The 15,699-nt window shown below is 61.1% G+C and overlaps 3 protein-coding genes across 7 annotated transcripts in view; 2 read left to right on the top strand and 1 right to left on the bottom strand.

Annotated features, from left to right (window-relative positions):
* XKRX (XK related X-linked) overlaps positions 1-2,273 on the top strand; it is a 5,928-nt gene extending 3,655 nt beyond the window's left edge. The window contains exon 3 of the mRNA XM_057365587.1: positions 457-2,273. Within this exon, the coding sequence (XP_057221570.1) occupies positions 457-1,755 (1,299 nt within the window). The 3' untranslated portion in view covers positions 1,756-2,273. The remainder of the gene's footprint in view (positions 1-456) is intronic.
* A 28-nt stretch (positions 2,274-2,301) lies between these two features.
* On the top strand, positions 2,302-8,121 carry NOX1 (NADPH oxidase 1). 2 transcript variants are annotated; one of them, XM_057365584.1, is made up of 13 exons: positions 2,302-3,468; positions 4,371-4,466; positions 4,830-4,940; positions 5,143-5,227; positions 5,308-5,450; positions 5,526-5,707; positions 5,897-6,035; positions 6,128-6,220; positions 6,321-6,547; positions 6,623-6,785; positions 6,872-7,018; positions 7,224-7,348; positions 7,528-8,106. In XM_057365584.1, exons 1-13 carry the CDS (start codon positions 3,424-3,426, stop codon positions 7,652-7,654), a joined length of 1,683 nt encoding a protein of 560 aa, XP_057221567.1. In that variant the 5' UTR covers positions 2,302-3,423; the 3' UTR covers positions 7,655-8,106. The 2 variants fall into 2 exon arrangements, with proteins under 2 accessions (XP_057221567.1, XP_057221566.1); XM_057365583.1 differs by having other exon boundaries at positions 5,308-5,707; positions 7,528-8,121.
* Positions 8,122-8,563: 442 nt separating this feature from the next.
* CSTF2 (cleavage stimulation factor subunit 2) lies at positions 8,564-15,644 on the bottom strand. 4 transcript variants are annotated; one of them, XM_057365579.1, is made up of 14 exons: positions 15,533-15,644; positions 15,308-15,386; positions 14,291-14,460; positions 13,692-13,828; positions 13,482-13,601; positions 13,227-13,382; positions 12,981-13,104; positions 11,462-11,521; positions 10,715-10,856; positions 10,198-10,349; positions 9,639-9,901; positions 9,157-9,282; positions 8,889-9,014; positions 8,564-8,767 (listed from the first exon to the last, which is right to left on the bottom strand). In XM_057365579.1, exons 1-13 carry the CDS (start codon positions 15,588-15,590, stop codon positions 8,892-8,894), a joined length of 1,710 nt encoding a protein of 569 aa, XP_057221562.1. In that variant the 5' UTR covers positions 15,591-15,644; the 3' UTR covers positions 8,564-8,767; positions 8,889-8,891. The 4 variants fall into 4 exon arrangements, with proteins under 4 accessions (XP_057221562.1, XP_057221563.1, XP_057221564.1 ...); XM_057365580.1 differs by having other exon boundaries at positions 8,564-8,763; XM_057365581.1 differs by lacking the exon at positions 11,462-11,521.
* Positions 15,645-15,699: the final 55 nt, after the last annotated feature.

Raw genomic sequence — 15,699 nt, 5'->3', positions numbered from 1 at the left:
CAAAATGTCATTCCTGGGGACACAACTTCCACTGGGCTCCCCTAAACGTGGAATCCAACCCGCAGAAGTTGGGCATTCATCAGGTCTCTGCTTTCCTGCTTGTGGTGATGCCAAGTGGGAAGGGCAGGCCATGACTGAGGTGCCAGGCTCTGCTCCCAGCCCCGTGCTTGTGGATATGTGCCCTGCAGAAACCTGCCATCCACCTGGTGCCAYGTCCTATAAAAGTGTCAGGTCCCTGCCCTAGCCTGTTCCAGTTTCCATTCAATTTTTTCCATCTAACTACAAGCTCTGGCTTCCCTGAAGTCCCTCCATTGGATCTATTTCTGCACATTTTCCAACAGCCAGAGCTCCCAGCRCAGCACTCCCACTCCCAGGCTCCCTTGCCTGCTCCCAGGATGTTTATGTGCTCGGGGGTGGATACGCCAGAGCAAACTTTGAACTCCATTTTGGCGTGGTACAGAGCCAAGCACGCAGGTGTGCTCCTGTGCCATTCCAATCTCAGCGTGGGTGAAGGAGCTGCCCTCACCCACCCGCTGTCCCAGCAGTGCTGGCAGCCCAGACCCTGTCATCTGTGCCCACAGCAGCTGCATGGGAAGGGAAGCACAGGAGATGCCCCACAGAAATCCCCTAATAGCCCCCAGCCCCTGCAAAGGCATTTTGGGGAATTGGAGCAGCACAGGAAGGATGAGCCCTGGTGCTGCTCTAGCAATTGGTGCAGGCAGCAAACACCAAATGATGTTTTGGGTGATTCCCTCGAGCTGGACTGTCTCAGCTCAGCCCCTCAGCTGGCAGCCAGCATGGATGGGACCAGCTGCACTCTTCTATTTTCCTCYGTGGTGTTCCTGGCTGTGCTCAATGGGAGCAGCTGCTGGCTTTCCCWACAAATGGCCTTGTCTTTGCTGCCCTGAGATGGGGCTGGCTCTTGGGACGCTTCTGGGGCTCCAGTGGTGTGGCTCTTGGCTGTGCCCAGCTCTCCAGCACTGCCTGACCCTGCTCTCTCCCTCTGCAGCTGTGCTCATGGCCATCTGCCTGGTGTCAGTCACCTACGGGGCGTTGGTCTGCAACATCTTGGCCATCCAGGTCAAGTACGATGACTACAAGGTGCAGCTGCGGCCSCTGGCCTTCCTGTGCATCGTGCTGTGGCGCAGCCTGGAGATCTCCACCCGCATCGCCGTCCTGGTGCTCTTCAGCACCGTCTTCAAGCACTGGATCATCCCCATCGCCCTGGCCAACCTGCTGGTGGTTTTCTTCCTGCCCTGGGTGCAGTTCTGGCGCAGCGGCAGCCGCCTGCCCGACAACGTSGAGAAGAACTTCAGCCGCCTGGGCACGGTGGTGGTGCTGTGCGCCTTCACCCTGCTCTACTCCAGCATCAACATGTTCTGCTGGTCGGCCGTGCAGCTCAAGCTGGCCGACAGGGACCTCATCGACAAATCGCAGAACTGGGGCCGCCTGGCTGTGTACTACGTGGCCCGGCTGGCCGAGAACACGGCCCTCGTCATCCTCTGGTACTTCTTCAAGACTGATGTCTACGAGAACGTCTGCACCCCRCTGCTGGTGGTGCAGCTGCTCGTTGGCTACTGCCTGGGCATCTACTTCATGCTCATCTTCTTCCAGTACCTGCACCCGTGCCGCCAGCTCTTCCATCACAACGTGGCTGATTTCCTGCACTGCGTGTGCTGCCGCCGGCACCCTCCAGGGACCCCTCTGTGCCTCGAGGTGCCCTGCGAGCCCGGCGTGAGGCACAGCATCGTCTGAGCAGCAGCTCCTCCTGACACCCACGGACATGGGCACGGGCAGCTCCATGCAGCACAGGATGCTCGTGACACAGGCCAAGTGCTGCAGTGACAGCAGGTCCCAGTGCATCCCCAGGGACAGGGGACACGAGTGTGCTTGCCTGCCCAGGACCCTCAAATGAACGTGAAGGAGGYTTGGTTTGGATTAGACAGAAGGAGGAAGTTTTTTACAATGGTGGTGGTGAGGCACTGGTACATGTTGCCCAGAGAAATGGTGGATGTCCCATCCCTGAAAACATTCAAGGCCAGGCTGGATGGGGCTCTGTGCAACCTGGGCTAGTAGAAGATGTCCCTGCCCATCTCTAGAGCTGGACTAGATGGCCTCTAGAGGTCCCTTCCAACCCAAAGCATTCTACGATTGTATGATTGTAGGACTTACAGCGTGCCCAGACCACCAGGCACTGGCACGTGGTGCCCACTCAGCCCCTGGGGCTCCCCAACACCCCTCTCCTGCTGTGGTGCACATGGTGACCTCGGACCATGGGGACTGTGGGGGCCATGGGGACCGTGGGGGTCGTGGGGACTGTTTGGAACAGTAAAGAACATTTGCTGTGGCTGCGTGTCCGGGTGCTGGCAGTGACTGTCGTGGTGGGTGGGGAYCGTCCCCCGGGACTGGCTGGGTGCACACGCCTGCTGTCCACGTAACCCTCCTCTCCCTCACAGGCACCGAAATGGGGCTGTGCCAGGGATTTGGGATGGGGGAGCCCCTCGAGGGTGCTGGTAAGATCGAGGAGCACGGCGGGATGGGGGCTGGCCCCATCCTGTGCTTCCGTCAGCACGACATGGCTGCAGGCCAGCGAGAGCAGCATGCCAGCACACAGCAATCCTGCCCAACCTGTTCCTCCGGGCTCAGGGCCCCAGAACCTGCTCTGTTCCCAGCTGGATCCCCCAGAGCTTGGGGAGCTGCAGTGGAGGACAGGCAGAAGGGGAAGAGTGGCTGGCACAGCAGTGGGGATGCTGATGGTACCCAGGCACCCTGGCCCCAAACCAGGAATGTGAACCCCCCCCCTCCCAACACCCATTTTTGGGTTCAGCTCAGTTTGGGTGCTGGACTGAGAATGCTCCTCTCCCCTGGGGTRTCTGTGGAGGTGCAGCCCCACTGATGCTTGGTCTAAAATCTCCCGGCCTGTAATGGATGCCCGGGCTGGATCCCAGTGCAGCACTGTGACCCCAGGATACTTCTCTTGTGTTGGTGTTTTCCTGCAAAAAACAGCAGTGGGGGCTGGCGAGGGAGGCCAGGGAAAACAGAGCTGTTGAGCCAGCACGGGATGGATCCTCTGCAACTCCTTCCCGGGAAATTCCTACCTTACAAAAACGCCCATTTTTGTCCTCAAAGATTGCAAAACCTCACTAGGAGCAGCCGGACACCCTGTGCCACCCAGCCCTGGGGCCACGGGGACCTCTCATGGGGGGACCCTGGCCAGCACGGGGATCTGGTTTCGGTGTTCCATGGGGTCAGCCCTGCCTTCCTGGAAGGCGGCCTTTGAAACCACCAGCATTTCCTTAAAGGCTCCTCGGGGGAAAGTCCCGGGGCGCCGTTCCGCTCCCGCAGCGGGACTGTCACACCGCCCGCTGCCTCCATAAAGCGGCGGGRCGGGCGCGGGCGGCAGCGGCAGGAGCGGCGCGGACCATGGGCAACTGGCTGGTCAACCACTGGTTCTCGGCAGCCGTCATCGTGAGCTGGGGCTGGGGGCTGCCCGGGGGGCTCGGGGGGAGCTGGGATGATGGGCTGCCCCGTTTTGGGCTGTGCGGACACACGAGCATCCCCTGTGCGCCGCCAATCCGCGCTCCCGGCAGCCGGGGAGGGACGGGCTTTGGGAAACGGAGCTATTGGGGAAAACACAGCTCAGGGGAATGCGGGTCCTGGGAAATGCTGCTGCTTTGCCCAGCCGCTTTGGCGGGGAGCATCCCGCGTGTCTCTTCTCCCCTTGCGGAGGAGGAGGAGGATCCTGTGAGAACCCGTGGCACCGTCGGGACCATCTGCCGTGCTGCAGCATCTCTGGGGTGACAGGGCTCGCCTGGCCAGCACCCATCAGCTGCTCAGCGCTGTGTGAGGAGCTGTGAAAGCATGGGAACGTGGGGGTTACAGACAGCTGGGCTATTTTAGTTAAGCTATTTATAAAGGAAAACAGTCAAAACCCAAATACAAGGCAGGGTGGTTTTTTTTTCGGGATGTCTGCAAAAATTCAGTGTCTGTGAGAGGGGTTAATGTGGGYGCAGTGGGATTAGGCAGGGGACAGCCGGTGGGGACAGGTGAGCCAGCTCYCTGTGAAACTCTGTCCTCCCAGAATGTCCCCCCACGGCCCAGRCGTGCCCTCTCTCCCGTTACACGGGCGTTGCCTGCTGCTGCTTTTCCTCCTTCCTCATGCATGGCTGATGCACAGGGCTCTGTGTGACAAGACAGTAATTTGGCAAGGCTTCCACACCTCTCCCCACCTTTGGCCCGGTGTCCCAGCCCTGTGYGTGGCTGGACAGCTCATAAGGAAACAGGAGGGGATGTGCTGTCCTGACAGCCTCTGCTGCAGCGTGAGGGGCTCCCCGGACAGGGTCTCACGAGGCTGTGACTTTCCCCTGCAGGCAGCCTGGCTGGGCATCAACATCTTCCTCTTCACCTACTACTTTCTGTTCTTTGACCGTGACGAGCGCTATTTCTACACCAGGGCCATCCTCGGGGTAAGGTGYTCCCCCAGGGCACCCTGCCTGCCCCTCGGGGCCCTGCTGCAGTGGGGTGGGGGCTGTAGCATCCCATGGCACTTTCATGCTCTTTCACGATCCTCTTCCAGCCCAGCATCGTTCCATCCCTCCCCCAGGCCTGGCATTGCACCGTGCTGGTCCCTGTCTCGATCCCTGTCTGATCCCAGCCCAGCATCTCCCCTTCCCGCTCCTCTCCCAGCTCCTTCCCAGTCCCCTTCCCAGCCCCAGAATTGTTCCATCCCAGTTGCCAGCCCGGCACCCCTCAGTCCCAGCTCGGCACTGGTTGGCCCCATGCTGACCCATTCCACAGCACAGTGGTGCTCACCCCTCTCTTGTCCCCAGTCCGCCTTGGCRTGGGCTCGAGCATCAGCCAAGTGCCTCAACTTCAACAGCATGCTGATCCTGCTGCCCGTGTGCCGCAACCTGCTCTCCTTCCTGCGTGGGACCTGCTCCGTGAGTGTCCTGTGGTGGCACAGCCCGTGTGGCTGTTCCTGTCCCTGTCCTGTCCCTCTCCCGGTCCCTGTCCCAGTCCCTGTCCCAGTCCCTGTGCCTGTCCCCATTCCTGTCCCTGTCCTGTCCCTCTCCCTGTCCCTGTCCCAGTCCCTGTCCCATCCCCGTCCCTGTCCCATCCTGACACCGCTGCCTGTCCCTGCAGTGCTGCAGGCGGACGCTGCGGAAGCAGCTGGATCACAACCTCACCTTCCACAAGCTGGTGGCCTACGCGCTGGCCCTGCTCACAGGTACCCCCGTGTTGCACTGGGATGGGGCAGCAGTGGGATGGGGGGATGGCCAGCGGGGTGACCGCCTGTCCCCTGTCCAGCTGTGCACACCATCGCCCACCTCTTCAACCTGGAGCGCTACAACCAGAGCCAACAGGCCACGGATGGCAGCCTGCCCGCYGTCCTGTCCAAGATGCACCTGCAGGGCAGCAAGTGGCTGAACCCCATCCACTCCAACCACACGGTGAGCGCCGCCTCGGCCTCCAGCAAGCCAGCAGAACCCATCCCCTGCTCCCCTAACCCACCCTGTGCCCTGCAGACCGTCGAGTACGTGGCTTTCACCACCATCCCGGGGCTGACTGGGGTGATCATCACACTGGCACTCATCCTCATGGTCACGTCCTCCACCGAGTTCATCCGCAGGAACTACTTTGAGCTCTTCTGGTACACACACCACCTCTTCCTCATCTACTTTGCTGGCCTCGTCATCCACGGCATCGCGTAAGGCTCCGGGCAGGGCAGCGAGGGGCAGTGACCGCAGACCTCTGGTGGGGCAGCCCCAGGGAGAGTCCAGTGGGGCTGTGGACTGCCATTCCCAGGGCGGGCTGGCCAAGCTGGGCTCACGCAGTGTGGCTCAGCCCTGGCTGGGGGCAGGAGCTGGCCCCTGGGCTCATCCCTCGCTCCCTGCAGCGGGCTGGTGCGTGGGCAGACAGAGCAGAGCATGGCAGAGGTGCACCCGTACCAGTGYGCCGAGTACCTCACGCAGCGGGACCAGAACTGCACCCACCACTGCTGCAAAGAGCCCGAGTTCGGGAGCATCCCGGCTGAGGTAGGGCGGCTGTGGGGGAGAAGCTCTTCCCTTGCCATGGAATTCTCCAGCCCTGGCCCGTCCCAATCCTYTGCTCTCGTCCATCTCCACAGTCCTGGAAGTGGGTTCTCGCTCCCATAATCCTCTATGTCTTTGAGCGGATCCTGCGGGTCTGGCGTGCGCAGCAGAAGGTGGTGGTCACCAAGGTGGGTGGAGCAGGAGCCTGTTCTTGTCACAGCTGCCTGCCATGGTGGCCGTGGGGAGGCCAGTCCCCAGGCTGGGCGCTGAGCCCTGCCCGTGCCCCAGGTGGTCATGCACCCCGCCCGCGTGCTGGAGCTGCAGATGCAGAAGAAGGGATTCCGCATGGAGGTGGGGCAGTACATCTTCGTCAACTGCCCCGCCATCTCCCCGCTGGAGTGGCACCCCTTCACCCTCACCTCTGCGCCCGAGGAGGATTTCTTCTCCATCCACGTCCGGGCGGCCGGCGACTGGACAGAGCGTCTGATCAACACCTTCCAGCKGGAAATGCCCAGGTAGGCTGGGGAGTGCCCCAACAGGCCGGGGATTTGGGGAGGCCATGCCTCTGACCCAGACCCTGCCTTGGCCAGGATCGAGGTGGACGGTCCCTTTGGCACGGCCAGCGAGGACGTGTTCCAGTACGAGGTGGCCATGCTGGTGGGAGCGGGCATCGGTGTCACCCCCTTTGCCTCCATCCTCAAGTCCATCTGGTACAAGTTCCAGCAGGCTGACCAGACCCTCAAAACCAAGAAGGTACAGAGTGTCCTGTGGGAGCAGCTGTGGGTTTCTCTGTCCAGCTCTGCTCCACCTTGAGCAGTTCCTCTCCCCCTGCATCCCAGATCTATTTCTACTGGCTGTGCCGGGACACAGGAGCCTTTGCCTGGTTCAACGACCTGCTGGCCTCRCTGGAGCAGAAGATGGCTGAGTCGGGCAAGGCAGACTTCCTCACCTACCGCCTGTTCCTCACGGGCTGGGACACCAGCATTGTGAGTCAACCACGGGCTGGCACGGCTGCCAAGAGGGGACACAGGGTGGCCACGCTGGGCAGCAAGGGCAGGGCAAGCAGGACAATGGCTTTGTAGTCCAGGCATGGTGTTTGGTGGGGTCRGCAGTGGATGCTTCTCCACGGTGAGGGACTGCAGGGGGACTCACGGGTGATGCTGGGGGTCCTCACCCTCCCTGCCCTGCCAGGCCAACAACGTGGCGCTGCACTTTGACACTGCTACGGACACAGTGACGGGCCTCAGGCACAAAACCATCTTCGGGCGGCCCATGTGGAACACGGAGTTTGCAGCGGTGGCTGCAGCCCACCCCAGGTGAGAGCTGAGCAGGGAATTYGGGGTGTTGGAGCTGGAGGCACCCCTTCCAGCCTGGCACTCAGGCACTGGGCTGGCTTTGGGAGAGGTGTGCTATCCCCTGCATGGAACCCAAAGAGCTTTTAAATCCCTTTTTCCTGAGCTGCCACCTGGCACTGACATTCCCGTGCTGTTTGCAGGTCAGTGGTCGGTGTGTTCCTCTGTGGGCCGGAGGCCCTGGCAAAGAGCCTGCAGAAATCTTGTCACCAACACTCCAGYCTGGACCCCAGGAAGGTCAAATTCTACTTCAACAAGGAAAACTTCTAAGTGGCAGCGAGGCTGAGGCTGCAGCAGGCAGGGACCTTGACTGTATTGCCTCAACCCTTTCTAAAGCAAGGCTGGGGTAAACATCTGTGCACACACTGAAGACAAGCAAGGCACAGCAAGGTCCTGCTTCTTAATGAGAAATTCCATGTTCATAGACTGCTGCCAGGCTGTCCTGGTGTACAAAGCATCCTCATGGAGCAACTGTGCCTGTAGCTCCAGAATCCCCTCTCTGAGAAACCAGAGACAGGGGCCACAAGGATGCTGCCAGAGCAGCAGGAGCCCAGCAGGTTGGGCAGAACCAYGGGATGGGGATGGGACATGCACACCCACACAGGCATCCGGGGCCAAACGTGCCCCTCTGAGTTTACACAATCCTTTGTATAAATTAAACTTTCTTTTCTTTGTAATGAAAGGCTCCACGGTGACTCTGCTGTGCAGGTCCAAAGGAGCCTGTGCTCTGCCCTCTTGTAGGGCTGCAATAAAAGGGCTGATGGATAGCAACCYCTCTGGGGTGCAGGGTCAGACACCCCTCTGCAGGGGCACCCCAGAGCCGGCCTGCACCCAGCAYCCAGCTCAGCTCCTGCCTAGCTCTGCTTCAGTGTATGCCAAGAGGGAAAACACAGCTCCCCGGGCAGGCTGGCATGGTAAACGATCCTGCAATCGGATACAGAGCCCTTCCTGCCCAGCCAGCAGGGAGAGAAAGCCAAGCTGTCTGTCCTGCCCTTCCCCTGGACCCCTGTAAACAGCACAGCACAAGAAATTCCATGACTGGCTCTTGCTCTGGTGTGGGCAGAAGGGAAGAGGGCAARTGGTCTGGGCAAGACTGGAGCCAGCCCACACTGCTCCCAGAACCCAACAGGCCCACTCTGGCCTCCATGAGAGACCAAACAAGGCAGCCAGGGACATGGATTTACTCAAACCCTCCTCCCACTTTATTTCAAACATCATAAAATATACACAGAAAACAAAAAAAAGGATGAACTGGAGGAGAAAGCCTCTTGAGGGTGACACAACCTCTCCCAAAATGCAGCATCAGCTCAGGAGGCRATGGGAAGCAGCAGCCATGGAGCATCACTGCTGTCCAGGCACATGGCATCTCCATCATGTGCCTGCCTGAAAGAAGGRGAGGRKRGTGAGCCTGGCACAGAGAGSAGCAGGTCAGAGTCCCATCCTGGGCAGTTCTGATTCACTGGAGGGCAACAGGCACAGGGTAAGACTGGGTTAAGGACATTACCTGTCAGGGTGCCCCCGTGGATTTCTGGATTTGCTCCTTCAGAATGAGAATGCTCTGCCGCTGCTCTGGGGGCAGCATGGCGATCTGGTCTGCTGTCAGCTGCAGGACTTGCATGATCAGCGCTGCCTGTGGGGTAAGAGCAGTCAGACATGTGCCCTGCCAGAGCAGCCACAGCCTACCAAAGCCAGGGATGGGCTGTCCCCACCACACAAAGGCACACAAGAAGTGCTGCTCCTCCTGTCTCACTCTTTCCCTTTTGTTCTCTCACCTTCTCGTGATCCTGGGGGGTGACCTGGCTCTGTCCAGGGCTAAAGCCTCCAGGCTGACCAGCTCCTTGGACTCCTGCCCCAGGAATGCCTCCTCCCTGCATGCCTGCCCCAGCCATGTTAGGAACCTGTGCGAGTAAAAGAGGAGTTAAGGACTGAGGGGTCTCTGGACTCAGGCATACAAATCCAGGAACATAAAGCAGAAGACCAGATAGATGCCATCACAGCTTGAGGGCATCTCAAGCTCTCCTCTCCCTCCAGCTCCTGTGCTACTTTCTGTGCCTCAGGAAGAGGCAGAGAAAGGCCTGAGCTTTGTCCCCAGCAATTGGGCAGTGCCTGGGGAAATGGACAGTCACCCTCACCCCTAAGAGCCAGAGACAAAGGCCTGGTGCTTCCCAGAGCTGCTGCTCTGTGGGAAACCCCCCCCAGCCCCAGGCTAGAGGATGCCCTTGGTGCCCGAGCAGCTGAGCAGAGATGTGTGTACCTGGCGCGGCCCCTGCGGGCCAGTGGCTCCCATGTTCAGTGGCCCAGGACCCTGTATCCCACCAGGCATGGGGCCACGCGGGTTGGGCCCGGGCCCTCGAGGCTCCAGGCCCCGKGGCTCCAGCACCCTGGCCTCCATGGCCCTGGCCTCCAGCACCCGTGGCTCCAGCACCCGCGGCTCCAGGCCTCTTGCCTCCATCACCCGCGGCTCCAGCCCACGTGGCTCCAATCCTCGCGGCTCCAATCCCCGCGGGTCTCTGCCAACTGCGGAGGAAACACAAGGTCAGCTCCTGATGGAAGTGGCGCTGCAGGGACTGTGCCAGTGAGCCCATTGCCTCCTCGTCTGGGGSCTAGCAAGCACCCAAAAGGTGCGGGGCTGGGGCAGAGGGGACATGCCTGGAGAAAGTCCCTTGCACCCTGGGACTGTCCCTCCTCGCCTGGAGTCAGTCATTTCACTGCCCAAACCCCCTTCCTACGCCTTGGGTCGGGGCAGCCGGCTCCGCTCTCACTTCTTGCCTGCACGCTCCACGCCACCCAGTATTTCATGCCCCCTCTCTCACCTCGAGCATCCATCAAGGGCCCCCGCGGCTCTCCCATCAGTGGTCGGGGTTCTCCCATGGGTCCCCCCCTCATCTCATGGGGGGGGCCACGGCTGTCATGACCAGGCATATGGTGCATAGGGGCTCCCTGGTGGGGCGGCCCAAGGTAACCTCTGACGCAGAGAGACGAGGAGAGCAAAGCAGGAGGAGGAGAAAAAGCGAGAGAGTGTGAATCAGACGCTGGCTTGGCACGGTCTGGGCAGAGCGCTGGGATTGCCCCCGAAGCCGGCCACAGGGGAGGAGGATGAGGCTGGCACAGGGATGGGTGCTGGTGGCCCCATGCCACAGGGCAGCTGCCATCACCCCGGGGATAGCCCTTCCCCGGGGAAACGGACCGGCCCCCACGCTCGGCAGCACACAGGCCTCTGACCAGGCAGCAGTGACTCCCGGAAGGCTGGTGCCATCCCTGTCCTCAGCGAGAGGTTCCCCTTGGGCAGGGGACAGTGCCAAGGGCTCCTCTCCTTCCCTCTCCCCTCACCTGGGCTCCACTTCTCCAGTGACTGAGAGCAGGGTCCCTCCGCGAGGGTCATTCGGGGCATCTCCCAAAAGGCCTCGGGGTGGCGGGCCACTAGCAGGTAGAGGTCCACGCTGCATAGGGGCCCTCGGGTCTGGCATGGGCACTGCCAGGGAGACACACAAGAACTCGTGAGGATCTGCATGACCAGTGCCGTGCCAAGACTGTCCCGGCACTCTCGGGCCGGGCGTGGGGCAGCCACGCTGCTCCCCTGAGCCGAGCTGTCTGCTGGGGCCGCAGCCCTGCACCCAAGGCTGGAGCACACCGAAGCCCCTTCCCTGGCTGCCAATTTTATTCCTCTCTTTTTCCTCTCTGGTTCTATCTCAGGTTCCTTACAGCACCGGGGCCAAGCCAAGCATGGGCACCCCCATGGCAATCCCTACAAGCCTGGGCAACAACACCCTGCTGACAGCCARGAGCAAAGCAAGACCTGGAAGACTCCTGAAAGTGCAGCGTCAAAGGGGGCTGGATCTTAGGCAAAAGCCCTTTCCAAACATGCTCTCCTTTTCCACTGGAGGTTCCGTGCACGGTTCTAGCCTGTTCTCGCCTGTAGCCCTAGAGGAAATCCTGCCTCCTCCTCCTCCTAATGCTGTCAGGCTACAAGGAGTCACATGGCAGTCCCTGGCCCTGAGAACAGCGGGGTGAAAGCTGCTCTCTGCACACTCCACAAAGAGCTCCGTGGGAAGAGGGAGCTGGCGGGTGCCGGGATACCTTGAACACGTTCGATAGATGCAGGCCTGGCAGGTCCCACGGGCGAGAGCTGCAGGTTCCCTGGGCAAGCAGCAGGAAAAGAGGGAAAGAGCAGACACGTAAATAGTGTATGCACACATGCACCGGCTTTGGGGACAGTGCTGCCTGCACGATCATGCTCCCTGAAGTCCCCAGGAAAACCTACAGAGAAGATGCTGCAAGTCTGGCTTTATCAATCTCTTCCAATAAAACCACCTTTGTCACCACAGGCAGGACAGCCAGCGTGGCACAGTCCTTCTGTCACTCAAAGAGAAAGGCAGGGAAAGAAGACATCCTACCAAGAGACATGGCATTCCGTGGGGCCACGCTGGCCCCACAACGCACTGCCACCTTCTGCTCTCCAAACCCTTTCCGGTGCCAAGAACTACCAGGTTGCTTTCAGGAAAACAGTGCCCACCCCAAAGAAATGAGAGTCAGCCGACCCTAAGGCCAAAGGATCTCAGACTAGGTTTGYCATGTTGCTGAAACAAGGCCTAAGATACAAGTCAAGGCAACAGAGGTGTCAGGCGTGTCTGCATGCGCTGTTCCTGGGAGARCAGGAACACCTGGACCGTGCTAACCTGGGTGTGCAACACGTGAACCGAAAGGAACCGGGCCCGGGGCTGGGCCCTACAGACCGTGCCTGCGCAGGGAAAGCCGAGGCGCCACTCTCCGGGAAATCCCTGCCAAGCCTCAAAGCAGAACGGAGACCCAGCTCCCTCTGCCGGGCACGGAGCGGCGGACGCGGGGCTGCAGCAGCTGCTCCCCAGCACCCAGGCGGCAAAGGAGCAGGACAGGGAGGAGAAGAGCAAGCTCTGCCTGCCCGCACAAGCACAGGGACAGACGGGGCTCGCAGAGGCGGAAAACACAGGCGTATCCTGCTCGGCGGGGACAGGCAGCACTCCTGGCTTCCAGGGCGCGACTGCACAACGCGGCACAGAACGAGCTGGGAGCCAATCGGGGCGTGGGCTGAGTCCTGGGAGCCAGGGGCTACCACAGCCTCGTGCCTCAGTGAAGGAACCCGGGCACAGCCCTGGGGCTGGGTACAGCCAGGCTGCAGGGGGCTGGGGCACAGCACGGCTCACTGCAGCCAGGCTCACACCACACAGCACTACACAGCTCTGTTTTACCTTGTCCACGCTCCAAGGGGACAGGCCCTGCACCCAGCACCCCAACCTGCAGCTGAATCCCACCTGAGAGGGGACAGGCAGAGAACAGAGCCCTCCTCAGCCATCCCTGACAACTAACCCGTTCCTTTGGCCCCAAATACCTTCTCGCTCCCAGCTCCTGGGGGAGCATCTGGAGGTCTATTCCTTTGGWGTTGGTTCTCCCCAGGGATAATCCAACTTTGCAGCCCACCTCTGCAGCAGCACAACCACAATGTACATTACAGGGTTCCGTGTGTTCTCATGGGGCCAAGCCCTCTGGTTAGGGGGAAGGCAGAGGGGGGTGTCTGCAGGACCAGTGTGCCCACGGGCGGGGTGGCATGGCCCAAACTCACCTCCTGGAGCCATGGGGCCAGGGCCTGGACCCTGCACAGGGGCTGCCATCTGTCCTGGGGCTGGCACTCCTCCCTGCATGGGCGGCTGCATCAGAGGAGGAGCGCCGTTGACGTGCATCCCGCCCTGCCCGGGAGAGACACTGATCTCAGGGACAGCCCAACACCAGGCACGTGGCCCAGCTGCTGGAGCTGGAGCTGGCACTGCCCCTCTCTCCTGCACAGTTCAGGGGTTATGCAGGCTCTTACTATGGGCTGTGGCTGGGACGAGGGGGTGCTCTGCGGGTTCAGCTGTGCGTTGGGCCCCGGCCCAGGCCCCGGTCCTGGCCCAGGCCCTGGTCCTGGCACCGGCTGCTGGTTGCCTGGGATCAGAGGAGGAACGCTGGTCTGGCGATGCAGGATTTTCTAAGGGTGGAAGGAGGACAAAGGGGTTCTTTTCCAGTCCTGCTCCACAAAGACTGTCACCAACATCCTCCCAACCCCGAGGAGCAGCAAGGGACAAACCAGCGCGATCTCCGGGTCCACGATCCTCATGACCACCTGGGCCTGCAGCAGMGCATAAGCCAGCTGGGGATTCTGGAGCAGCATGTTCCTGGCTTCCTGGGGGCTGTTCTGGACACACAGCTGGGAAAACAGGCACGGATCAGAGCTCCAACAAGGCGTGACGGGGCTGGGAGGGTGTGGACACAGGGAGCACGGCCTTCCTGCACTCACCTTCATCTGCTTCATCAGCTCAAACATCTGCTCGGGKGGCAGGCTGGCCACTGCCCGGCTGATGGACTCTGGGGCGTCCTCAGGGTTGACAGGGTCCCCATAGGGTGACTCTATGATGGGKGCACCTGTGCCCAAGCCTGCAACASAGTTGGTGACCTCGTACAGCGACACAACCAGCGTGCGTGTGAAAGGGGCTCATCAGGAGGGGAGCACCAGACATCAGGAAAAGGAGGCAATGAAAAGAGGGAGCTATTAGGAGGAATTTCTTCACAGAAGGGGTGGTTAGGCATTGGAATAGRGAGGCTGTGGAGTCACTGTCCCTGGAAGTGTCTAAGTAAAGACTGGATGTGGCATTCAGTGCCCCAGTCAAATTGACACAATGGTGTTTGGTCAAAGGTCAGACTCCATGATCTTTAGAAACCTTTTCCAACCCGAACAATTCTGTGATTCTGTTATCATCAGGGAGTGAAAACACAGAGATGGGCCCCTGCATCCCTCTGGGCAACTCTCTGAACCCCTCTCAGAGAAGGTCAGAACAGACACGCCCTGTGGCGCTGCCAAAGCCAGGCCCAGCAGGGCTCCCCCAAAGCCCGACTCACTCTTGAGCTCCTCCTTGTTCTTCTCGCTGGCGGCGTTGTCGACGCGCAGGGCTCTGCCGCTGAACTCGCGCCCGTTGAGGTTGCGCATGGCGCTGAGCGCCGTCTCCTGGTCCTGGTACTCGCAGAAGCCATAGCCCTTGGGCTTGCCCGTCTCCCTGTCRTACACCAGCCTGCACAGCAACCAGAGGAGCTGCTGAGCTGTGCAGCWGTGCCCAYGGCTCCAGCCCTCAGAGGGGACAGGGGGGTACAGCCAGCAGAGCGCTGGGAGCACAGCAAGAGCTCCACAGTCAGGCCATGGCACACAACAGCCGGGCCTAAGCCAGAGCCTAAGGGGCTCCTGACTCTTGGGATGGGTGTTCCCAAAGCTGAGCTGTGCACAAAGCCCACCAGTGCCAGCTCTGTACCTGCCATGAGGCATAGGATGGGACTGGCTGCTCCTGGAACCCCCAAACTCCAGCTGAGAGCTCTCCAGGGCCTGGTGCAAGTGTAGAAAACACCCTGAGAGGCACTGGGGTGGGAATGGGGAGCACACAGCCCGACCAGGACCTGAGCAGCCACAGCAGGGTGTTTCTCCAGCCCAGAACTGAGTGCCCAYGTCCATCTGCTCTGCTCGGGGCATTGTGCTTCATGTCCAGCTGACCCTGGCACAGAGTGTGCCCCGAGCACAGCTGGCACAGCTGGCACAGCCGCACAAGCCCTGCAGACCCTGCACTGCTCTGTGTGAGGAAATAGCCTCAAAGGGGCCCAGGGGAGGTTTGGATGGGATATTAGCAGAATTTATTGGCCAAAGCAGTTCTCAAGCATTAGAACAGGCAGCGGTGGAGCCACCATCCCTGGAAATGTTCAAAAGGTGTGTGCATGTGGCACTAGGAGACACGGCGGGCTGGCAGTGCCGACACAACGGCCGGGCTGGATGTTTTTAAAGATCTTTCCCAGGATTTAGGATTTCCCGTTCCAAGGCGGCTCCGCAGAGCCCGCCCAGCAGGGAACCCGGGGGAGGCCGGCGGCCGCTCTCACCTAAAGCTGACCACGGGCCCAACCTCCGAGAAAATGTCCTTCAGCTGCTCCTCCGTGGCCTCGTACGGGATGTTCCCCACTGCGGAGACAGACGGTGCCGCCGGTCAGCGCGGCGGGTACCGGCCCCGAGGCGAGGGGGAAACCCACCGCCCCCCGGCTCCTTCCCGCCCCTGTCCCTGTCCCTGTCCCTTCCCCCTGCAGTGGCGGTCCCGCCCGCGGCCTCACCGAACACGGAGCGCAGGGAGCGATCCACGGCGGGGTCTCGCACCGACAGCCCCGCCATCGCGCCGCCCGCCCGCTTCCGGTCCGCCGCCAACCGTGCCCCGCTTCCGCTTCCGCTTCCGCCCGCCGCCAACGGTCCGCGGGGAAAGCGCTCCGGCTGGAAACGCGGC

Source organism: Malurus melanocephalus, unplaced genomic scaffold (genome assembly GCF_030028575.1).
Source record: "Malurus melanocephalus ecotype Western Australia unplaced genomic scaffold, MMel_1.1 scaffold_54, whole genome shotgun sequence".
NCBI lineage: Eukaryota > Metazoa > Chordata > Aves > Passeriformes > Maluridae > Malurus > Malurus melanocephalus.
The sequence above is the reverse complement of the archived record's forward strand: the minus strand, read 5'-3'. Positions and strand labels throughout refer to the sequence as shown.